The following is an 11,352-nucleotide window of genomic DNA, read 5'->3' as shown; positions in this document are numbered from 1 at the left end:
AGTGGGGTGCCTAGCCAGTCTGGGTGAGGGGATGATGGCTGTTTGCAGGGTGGCCACTCCCCCTTTAGGGTGAGGGGTCCCCACTGGGGTGCCTAGCCAGTCTGGGTGAGGGGTCGAGAGCCATTTTCAGGCCAGCCAAGCCCCCCTGGCAACGGAAGATCCAAGCCTCTCCTTTTTTTCCCTTTTTTTAAATTCTGGGGTTTATTTACCTTCTATAATTGAAACTTGGTAGCCTTCAGTGGAGCTCAGAGCTGGCCGGGAAGCTTGGCTTCCTCCATCGCCAGGGACAACCAAGCCTCCTCAATTTGCAGGTTTGTCTTTTATTAGTGTAGATTACACAAAATGATAACATTGAGAGAAGCAGATTTCTTGTTTCAGTGATTTAAGGAACCTGGGACCTTTAAGTCCGCAGGCCGACGCTCTATCCGCTGAGCCAAACCGGTTTCGGCAAGGAAATAATAAAAATGGACTCATTTAAGTCACACCACTACTTTGAACACATCATTATTTTAAAATAAAGTAAATAAGTGAGATAAAGATATTTTGATTTAACCACTCATTTTTAAACTGAATGATTTATTTACTCTAAAATTTTAAGGATGAGGATTATGTTGTATTTATCTCCTACCTAGCACACTTAGATAGATGTTCAATAAATGTTTTAAAGTGAATGAATATGCTACTTAAAAATATAGATCCGTCACCATTTATCCCCCCTTTACCCTCTCCTGCCTCCTCCTTACCCCCTTCCCTCTGGCAAACACCATACTGTTTTCTGTGTCCATAAGGGTAAAGGGAATATAAATGCTGATAGGACGGGTGCTGAACACACAATAGCATATACAGATGATGTATTGTAGAATTGTATACCTGAAATAATTTTATTAATCTAAATAAATTCAAATAAAAACGTTTTTAAAAAATGTATATCAGAAATTAAACTAGAATTTCAGAGCATCTTCTTAGAGCTTGATTTGCACCAAATCCAAATTTGCAATGTATTAACATTAAGAAAAGAGCAATTGCTTTTCAGAAGTCTTCCTTTCATAAAAGAAATACTTTACTATTACTAGTTACCTGTCCATGTAAAATATACTTGAATTATAAAATTTGATTTTGTAGCCAAGGCCGGTTTGGCTCAGTGGATAGAATGTCGGCCTGTGGACTGAGGGGTCCCGGGTTCGTTTCCGGTCAGGGGCATGTGCCTGGGTTGCGGGCACATCCCCGGTGGGGAGTGTGCACAGAAGAGAAAAATCAATAAAATATATTTTTAAAAAAATTGATTTTGTACATAATAATTGTTCAGACAGTATTTTCACAAATGTGAATGTAAAAGTGTTGATGGAAGGCAAATGATGTGTGAGACCCTTTTCCAGGAAGAGTGTGGAGAGTTTTTATAATGCATACTATCTTGCAGGTGCTTTCTAAGTTACAAAAATCTGGACTATTGAGTAAACAAAAAGATTCCAGACAAGGCCCAGGGAACAGCAGAACCCAAAATTCAGCGATAAGGGGGTGAAGCCACCCACTCCATGGGGTAAAACTTGAATGTTCTAAATTGCAATTCAGACTTAGTTTATGTTGAGTTTCATACCAAGAGAAACATTTATTCAAGCAAGAAATATGTGACACAGAGAGGGTGGTAAATTCCAAAGGGGCGTTTCACTCTCATTTGTAGGTGTCACCACATTGTGTGTGTTTGAGAAACGTACACTCCACAGCTCAGCTCGTTTTCTGTAACTAAATCAGAAAATGCTGATCTAGAAGGCTGAGCAGATGGAATTCTGTCTGCAGCTGAGAGAGAGAGATGACTTGCCACGTACAGTGATCCCCTGCATGAAGTGATCTGACAGAGGTGAGATGTTCAGCGTGGTTCACTGCTTTGCAAATATCCTCCAGGCATGCCTTTCAAAAGGCACGTTACCAGTACAAAACACTGTTGTGAGGAACTGGCAATGTCAGAATCTGCTATCCTGTATTCAAACCAGTAATGTTACTGAGCAAAGGGAATCATCCTTCTGGGTTGGCTGTTACTGAAGCAGTAGCTATAAGGAAGGTAGTTTTCAAGACTCCTTCTTCTCTTCACTCAAAAATGAGTTAAAATTCCTCCAAATATTTAGTAACTTTTATGGTACCTGATAATGCACCAATAACTCCTTTCTCTCCATGAGTAATATTGTGGAATGCAATTTCCCTTCTTAATATTGTGGGTCTTTTCAGGTACTTTACTTGATCATTGTTCAACTTGTTTTATTGCGAGACTAAAGATCCGAGGTTTAAATTAGAATAGAAGCTATGCCAGAAATAACAAAAGGCATTGGTGTAAATTGTGTTAACTTAAAAGAATAGGTATTTTTATCTTCCAGATTTTCTAATAGTTAATTGGTTAAATGAAATCTTTTATTACAGAAATAGAAGGGCCACTCCTTGACATTGTTCAGGTACTTCCAGCTAAATTAACACAGGTTTGGTGACCTCCTTATCAAACCACAAAATTACATATTTTTTTATTCACCAAACAGTTTGAGGTATTAAGTTAGCTACCATGTAGATAAGAAAACCTTTTACCTTCTCTCTTGGGTAATAATTAAACTTATCGGTAATTCTGATAAAGTAACCAAGGATATTTACCCTGTTCTACTCACTATAATGCTTCCAGAAAATGATTTTCCCCCTTCACTGATTTTACACATTTAAGAAAAGTTACTGAATTGCAGATACACAACTAGTGTCCCCAAAGAGAAATGCAGGTCATTTTTAGAAGAAACCCATCTCACATGAAAGCACAGCCTTCTACATGGTCACATACACATCACACACACTTTATCCGTAGGGGAAAGCAGGTCATTCCTCATTCCTTATTTATTCCCGAGCACAATCAGACCACACTAGGAAACCATGTGAGACGCTTCAGAGCTACTGCAAGACATGAAAACCAAGACAACGAGCAGAACAAACACCACTGTCAACAGCAAACTCCAACGAGGTCTGTTTAAGATTTGATTTTATGTTAAGGGAAGCAGATTTACTCTGGTGTTTAATAATCATAAGAAACAGAAATCACAATGTATCAACTCAGCATCCTCCTACAAAGAGTCCAAAAAAGTCCAAGTTCTCCCTTATTCTCGCTCTTATTCCACCGACAATTTGAAAATAAAGAAAAAAAGTAGAAATAAAAAAAGAGAAAGAACACAGAAATGAATTAAATAATTTCAAATGCTTATTAAACATCACTGAGATTGCACTTGATCCATTCGGCTGACTTCCAGTTCTCATCACTAAGACCTTGCAAAGGAACCGGCATGGCTTTGCCTTCCAGGGTTGATCTAGAATGGAAGGGTGAGGTGTGTGTGAATGTGTGCGTGCTGCAAGTCCATTTTATAAACACTGACACAGGACAATTCTCACCATTGGTAAGAGTCTTGGGAGTTCAATCATGCAGAATAACAGGCAGGTGCAAGTTAGGTCTTGTTGCAAGATAAACATGGCAATGTGAACAGTTTAATGGTAGGTAAGGGTTGGGAGATTTGTTTCCATTAGGATATACTGGCCATTGGTCCCACAGAATCAAAGGTTAGATATACAGAAGTCCATTTCAGCTTGACTGACCAAGGAAATGGGTCAAAGTAAATCATTTCGGACAGTGAGCAGACTATCTAAGTGCCCCTTCCCCCCCAATAACAAAATCTTATATTTTAATCACATGGAAAATAAATAACTATTTACATTGTAACTTGTTAGTTGTTTTTACAGTAAGGAGTCCTGATGGTTTAATGATACCTGTGGAAAATGTTGGATTCTCACAATTAAAATGTGTGTGGGGGGTAAGAGCTGGGGAAGATTCTGAGAAGGGGTGGAATTTATCTTCAGACCCAAAGTGGTTGGGACCAAAGATTCCTGGAGCAATTTTATTTATTTCTCTGAGCTGTAAAAGATAAATTTTTCAGCAAAGCTGGCGGACAACATTCTTAATAAACTGCATTGCTTTTAAGATTTAAATTGTCATATGTTAAAAGAATTAAAAAGAGTCTTAGCCAGTTTGGCTCAGTGGGTAGAGGATCGGCCTCTGGATTGAAGGGTCGCAGGTTTGATTCTGGTCAAGGACACATACCACAGTTGCAGGCTCCTCCCTGGCCTTGGCCCTGGTCAGTAGGACAACCAATCGATACGTTTATCTCACATCGATGTCTCTCTTTCTCTCTTCCCTCTCTCTTCCACTCTCTCTAAAATCAATGGAAAAGTAGTCTTGGGTGAGAATTTAAAAAAATAATTAAAAAGAAATAGGTTTTTGTATAGTTTAGATTTTGCAATGAATATTTAAAATTTAAAAGTGAGTTTTGCCTCTACCCACCTACTCCCACCAACCAGGTCATAGAGAGATTTATGTATTTTTATCTATTCCGTTTATTCCACTTGTCAAGGTCTATTTTCTGTTACCAGTATCCTTAGGTAATGTTTTTCTGATAATGATAACAAATTGAGAAAACACTCCTGCCCCTTGGCCCTCAATTAAATAGCTCACTCCAGTCAGAAGGATTTGGCCAGGCCCTGGTCCACCTGGGGTATACATTCCCACAAAGCTCAGTCATCAGATTCTTGAAGATGCAAAGTCACTATTAGTTGTTATTCTACAAGAAGAAATTTGGTTGTAAGACCCATGTATCTTTTTTTAAAAAATGAACAGGCTGAATCACAAAATTTATATAAACATATCAATATGGTGGTGGATTTTGCCAAACTCTCCCAACAATTTAATTCTTCCTGCCTGCGGGCCCACAGCCATGCCTCCTACAAAATACAACAAAGCATTTCACTAAGATCTTTCAAAGAAACTGGCATGGTTTTGCCTTCCAGGGTTGATCTAGAACTGGAAGGGTGATGTGTGTATGAATGTGTGTGTGCTGCAAAACCAGTGCCTTAGAGGAAGTGACAGGTTAAGTCTCTGAGTGCCAGCCACACACTCTGAAATGAACCCCAACCTTAGGTAGGACTTTTTCCTTTTTTCAGGAACATAGTCCAGGTGACTTGATACTTTCCTGACTAAAAAGCAAGAGTGCTTTGGAAGTTACAGGTGACTATATAGGATTTTTTTTTAGGGAAAAAAGGCTCAATGCCAACATCCTATATAATAAAAGGCTAATATGCAAATCGACCGAACAGCAGAATGACCGGTCACTATGACGCTCACTGACGACCAGGGAGCAGACGCTCAATGCAGGAGCTGCCCCCTGATGGTTAGTGCACACCCACAGGGGAAGTGCTGCTTAGCCAGAAGCTGGGCTTACGGCTGGCAAGCGCAGCTGCAGTGATGGGAGCCTCTCCTGCCTCCGTGGCAGTGCTAAGGATGTCTGACTGCCAGCTTAGGCCCGCTCCCTATGGAGCCTAAGCCAGGAGTCAGACATCCACTGAGGGCTCCCAGACTGCAAGAGGGTGCAGGCTGAGCTGAGGGATCCCCACGAGTGCACAAATTTCATGCATCGGGACTCTAGTAATATTATAATAAAGTAGACCCACCATCATGAAAGGCTGGTGGGCTTTTGAAATAATTCTCTTTGTTGTCACATCACCTAGCTTGCTTTGATAACCTAGTGAAATTAATCCTATAAGCAATGAAAAAGCCAAACTCTTAGTTCTATTTGTACATGAAACTTCAACTGAGGGATTTATTCTATCTGTGCTTGTCCATAAGGGAGATCTGGCTAAAGGCAATCAGCTCCTAAGAACCAGACAACTGGCAGATCAGACCAGTTAAGTTTAGGGAAGGTAGTGATAGCAGGAGAGGGACATTACCTAGTTCATATCTGGCTTAATCTAAGTAAAAAAAAACAAAACGTCACTTCTGTGCAGATGAGGGACAGTCTACCTGCCAAGCACTTCTAAGATGCTGGCTGCAGACCTCCTTCTGTCTTTTGATGTCTTTTTGTGGCTGAATAAATTCCCCTGTGACGCTCTTTCAAAGAGTTGCTTCCTCTCTGCCCTTAATCGCAAGTGCTAGAGAGTCAGGAGGAGAGAGGCCACAGGTGAAGCAAGAGAAGAACAAAAAGAAGTAAAGACTTAATGGGTACAAAGAAGAAACATTCTTTTTGTTTTTTTAAGGGGTTGGGGTGGGAGAGTGTAACAGAAGGAAAAATGAGAGTTTTTAAAATCAGGTTGTCTGTAATATTAACCAAAAACGATGGTAGCAAGACAGAGAAACCGGACTACTTTTATTCTAGGGGACAAGCTGCATGGTCTAATGTTTTTTTCTCCCCATTTTAAACAAATGACCGCTTGTCCTGAATCCTACTGTGTGAAGCAATCCCCTAAATGGCAGCACTGCTGCATAGTGGCGGGGGTGAGGGGTGGGAGTGGGGGGGGGGATTCTATTGCTTGAAAAGAGACAGAGCTCCCCTAGTGTGTTTAAGGCAGTGGTCAGAGCACTGGCATTCTTGTAGGCTCTCGTTTTGAAGAGATTCCACTTGCCAGCCATAGCACACTCATCACCCATCTGTTTCATGTGTTTCACTTCTTCTTCAGGTGAAATGTCACCACACTGGTCCGCACCAAAAAGGTCAGAGTGCACAGAGCTGTGATGGTGAGCTCAGCCACGTACGAAGGGAAGCCTTGGCCGGTCTCCAGTATTGCTGAGAAGTCACCCTGGCACTGCCCTGTGCCTAACCCAGGTGCCTTCCGCTGCCTCCTCGGGAGTCAGGAAGCACCTTCACTGAATGAGTGCTAAACTCAGGTGATTTTGCTAAACACGGACATCCATGCTTCATGGCTCTTAGGACAAACTGCTTTTGCTAAAGCTGTTTAGCAGCAGGAACTTGTGGGTGGAGTTATTGCTGTGGCATCACCTGCGGCACTAAACTCGAATTATTCACCCTTCTTGGATGGTTCCAATGGATGGAAATAAACAAATAGGAAGCATCAGCCATATTAAGGAGTGAGAAACAATGTCAGTGGAAATGTTTTCAAATGCTAACCTGAAGATCACCCTGTGCTTTTGTGTGTTTTAAAGTCATTCTTATTTTTTTTAATTCCAGAAGAGGAAAGTAATATTTCTTCTCAAGGAAAACCTAAGCCCAGGAAGTAGCACACTCATGGAAAATACAACCCACAAGGTGAAGGTGGTCTACCGAGGCTCATGTTCTGAAGGACATCACACGGAGAGCAATTCCTAGGATCAGATGCGTGCACAATGCCCCTGCCTCCCCACCTGCCCCTCCCTGTCCAGTTGGGACACATAACTTCTAAATGACAAATGGGGTCTACTCTCTAAAACATGTATGTCAGTGTCTCCTAGTAACTGGGCAATAATCCCTTGTAGGTCTTTCTCCATCTCAACACAACTCTAGTCAGTCTACCCACACATTGTGAGGGAAAAGGCTCTCAGCTTGCATTCCCACCTTCCTTCAAAAGCCAAACCATTGAGTGCCTGGAAACTGTTACCCCCTCCCGCCCCCACAGTGTACATAAGCATCACATATGTTCTTTCTACAAATTGGTATACAGGTGCCATTTAATCAGTTCAAATTTGGGAGCTACATCTTCAAGGGTCCGAGAGAGCTCACTCCCCCCACGTTTCCCCCCTTTACATGTTTTCTTATAAGACATACAGCTTAATCAATTAACAAACTAAACAGCTTATATACTGGCAATATATTACAGATGGGTTTTATGTCAGAGTAATAGATCACATGAAATGGACCAGGTGGTACCCCAGTGCATGATGTCTTGGTAGAGCCCTGAGGACACTGACAGTAGCATCTCTAAGTAAGCAGTGCTGTCTGAATACAGACACATGCGGATCTGTATCTACATCCATCTGACTAGGCCAAAAGGAGCAGGTAGATGCAAGATAGAGACACACACATGCTGGATGGGGCCACTGCACACCTTGTCATGCCATTTGAAAGGGCAGTTACAGGTCGCTGGTTTTGCAGCCATTAAAATTACACTTTATGGAAAAGGCTTCCCTAATTGTGTTTGATTTGCCTTCAGTAGTAAGCATCATTGGGAGAAGATCAAAGCAAGAGCAACTAGAAGTTAAATATGCATCTGGCTTAGCTGCAACAGAGCACTCTGGAGAAGAAGCAGGCTGAAAGGTTTCAATTTAGGCTTGGATTCTCTCCCTTGCTGTGTTCATGTCATTGCATGTCTGCGCTTGTGTGTGTATGGTTCTGTGTGTGCGGGTGTGTGTGTTCCATCCCATCATCTGCTGAAGAACGCTGGGTTTCGCAGGCAGGCGGCTAGTCACCTGCAACAACCCAGGGGTCCCGCCGAGGCTTCCAGGCTGCTGTCAGTGTCGGACGCCAGGGTCTGGTCAGTGGACATGGAGGAGATGTCGTTGACGGACGAGGATGGAGGGAGACTCTCACTGCTGTTCACTGCTGCACCTGTGCTAAGAAAATGAAGACCAACATGACTAAATCTGGAACTAGACTCAATGTCTCTCGGGATGCAGCATGGGCAAATGCAACAGGGGACGGCTAGTCCTTCATTTGTTTGACAAGCCTTCATAGCCAAACTAATACAGGGCACCATGTGGAGGGTGAAAACAAAGACACAACAGCACAAAGTCCCTGGTCACAAGTCACTCACAGAAGAGCACAGTAGTTGGCAAATCTCACTTTACCTTAGAAATCACCTGTAATGCACTGGAAAGAGAAAAAAACAATAGCACTAACAACCCCAGCCACTCCCTGCAGCTCCAATATAGTAATATATAGTAATATAACTGGCCTTGAATGGATCCAAGCCTTTACATTTTTTAAAAGCTTCCCAGAAACTGTGTAGTCAAGGAGTGAAGACAGCTGTTCTATGGAGAAGGCAGACAGGCAACAGCCTTTAATGTAATCATCTGAACCTGGATGCTTTATTGCAGGAAGCTTTTAAAAATAAATACATGTAAGAGTCCTACCCCAGAAATATGGGCTGAGGTGAAGCCCAGAGAACTGAGTTTCTTAGAGACTACAGCTCTAGAGAAAGAAAGGGGTACTATGTAACTCTGATGACATAGTCATGAATGTGACATCAAATTTAAAATCCATATAGAAAAACCAAGTAAGACTGTTGATGACAGTTGCCATAGACCAAAAAGGGAAAAAATAGGAGAAGCCAGAGCCCACTTTTATTTTATTAGTTTGCATGTCTCTTCTTTTTTGTTATTATTATTAAAATGAAGGGGGTTAAAGGGCCCTAATACAGAGCACACCTTCTAACTGTGTATTTACTTTCCAGCAAGCTTGCTTGCCTGGGAATCTACAAATAAGACTCTGAACTATTAACTTAGCATAATTTGCAATAATTCTCTTATTTATCAGCTATGTGGGGATACAATGATTCTGTAGCTCCAAGAAGAAAATGCTCATGCTAATGTTTCAGTAAATACTTATGAGATAAAACGGAGAACTATAAAGGAAGATGAGCCAGAGGCGTTATAAGGTGTAATTAAACCACATCACCCTAGAGAGAATCAGTTCATTTTTTCTCTGTATATATTGTTTTTTGCATTTTATTAGTCTTTAATTTTTAAAATTTCTCTTTATTTTTGAAAGTATTACAGATGTCCTCTTTTTCCCCCATTGACTCCCTCCACCCCATTCACGCCCCTCCCCAGGCCTTATAATCTTTATACAGAAGCAATATGAGTTGCCTAAGGTATATTTTATGAAAGTTTGCTATTTAAAATACCTGCAGTATAACCATCTAATAAAATAAGAGATGAAGAACTGTCTTCAAAATTGTACTTCATTTGAGCAATTATAGTGTGCTAGATACATTTGGTAAAAGGTAATAAATCCAAAGCAAGTTATAGTAGTATTATTACTTAAATCTAGTAAACCAGAAAAAAATATAGTTGAGTGAAGTAGAGAAGTCAACACAATCTGATTGCTTCTGAAGTAGACATTTCCTGCCTGTGAAAAAATGTGATTAAAATGTGCAAGTATCTGGAGAGGACCATACATCTAAACCAAGACAGATTGTATGTATTTTAAATTTCTATTTGTTGATTAAATGTATACTGTAAATTATGGGAAATGGAAAAAACTACAGAAAAAACACAATATGCACTGGTCATCATGTTAACGATAGGAACTATTCAAGTTGGTATATTTCTTTCTTGTCTTTTTTGCTAGGAAGTTTCTCTAATTGCGATTATTTAATATATATTCTTTTGTAACATGATATTTTCACAAACAAAATGTATTTTCGTATACAATATATTTTTCACGTTCTTTAAACTCTTAGAAGTGTCAGTACTTCCTAATGCTAAATGTCTCTAGATTTTTAAGACTCTTATAAATAATTACTCTCTCATTATCAGAACATTGTGTAATGTAAAGTTGTCTGGTTTCAATTTATTCCAACTATACTTAATTATAGCCTTTATAGAGATAGTGCAGAGCTACTTCATTTCCTCTCATGATGTTTACTAGATTTCTCATACTAGCAGACAACCCTTGATTCCCTGACATATCCCAAGTGCCAGGCTCTGTTTTTCCTCCTGATTCTGGATTAAATTACACGAACATCCTCATGTTTTTTCATAAGCTTTGGTCTCTAATAATTTGCATCGCTATAATGTACTTGTCAGAACTGTCTCCAAATTTTCCACATCTTTATTAAAGGATAGAGATTAAAACTAGACACAGAACTCTAAGAATGACTCTATCAATTGTGGGCTGACAGAGTGAGATTGCTTTGTTCTTACTGTTCATTCATCTCCTGGGTGATATATCCCTACACAATGATGGCTTTCAAATTATGGTGATATGCTTTAGAAATACAAAATGTTGCCCGTATACCTTTCTGCAATACCTTTATTGAGACATAATTCACAGATTTGTTCAACCTGGTGGGTTTTAGGATATTCACATCATTGTGCAACCATCACCACAATCAATGTGGTAGTGTTTGCATCACCCCCAAAGAAAACCCTATCCTTTGTTTCTTACTTACTCCCTACCCCAAGGCACTATTGAATCTACTTTCTGTCTATATAAAATTACCTATCCTAGATATCCTATATAATAAAAGGGTAATATGCAAATTGACCCTAACGGCAGAAAAACTGGGAATGACTCGTCACTATGACACACACTAACCACCAGGGGGAAAACACTCAATGCAGGAGCTGCCCCCAGTAGTCAGTGCGCATCCCACAGGGGGAGCTCCACTCAGCCACAAGCCAGGCTGATGGCTGTGAGCACAGCGGTGGTGGCGGGAGCCTCTCCCAACTCCGTGGCAGGGAGAGAAATATCTGACTGCGGCTTAGGGCTCCTGGGCTGCCAGAGGGATGTCTGACTGCCAGCTTAGGCCCTGGAGGGGGCGTGGGGGAGCGGGCCTAAGCCAGCAGGGGGCCATCCC

The 11,352-nt window shown here is 40.9% G+C and overlaps 1 protein-coding gene across 1 annotated transcript in view; it reads right to left on the bottom strand.

Annotated features, from left to right (window-relative positions):
• Window positions 1-7,483: 7,483 nt before the first annotated feature.
• MAPK10 (mitogen-activated protein kinase 10) overlaps window positions 7,484-11,352 on the bottom strand; it is a 52,107-nt gene continuing 48,238 nt past the window's right edge. Inside the window, exon 6 of the mRNA XM_006768674.1 lies at window positions 7,484-8,378. Coding sequence (XP_006768737.1) covers window positions 8,236-8,378 — 143 coding nt within the window. The 3' untranslated portion in view covers window positions 7,484-8,235. The remainder of the gene's footprint in view (window positions 8,379-11,352) is intronic.

The sequence above is a fragment of the Myotis davidii genome, unplaced genomic scaffold (assembly GCF_000327345.1).
Source record: "Myotis davidii unplaced genomic scaffold, ASM32734v1 scaffold420, whole genome shotgun sequence".
In the NCBI taxonomy this organism is placed as follows: domain Eukaryota; kingdom Metazoa; phylum Chordata; class Mammalia; order Chiroptera; family Vespertilionidae; genus Myotis; species Myotis davidii.
This window is presented reverse-complemented; position numbering and strand designations above follow the sequence as displayed.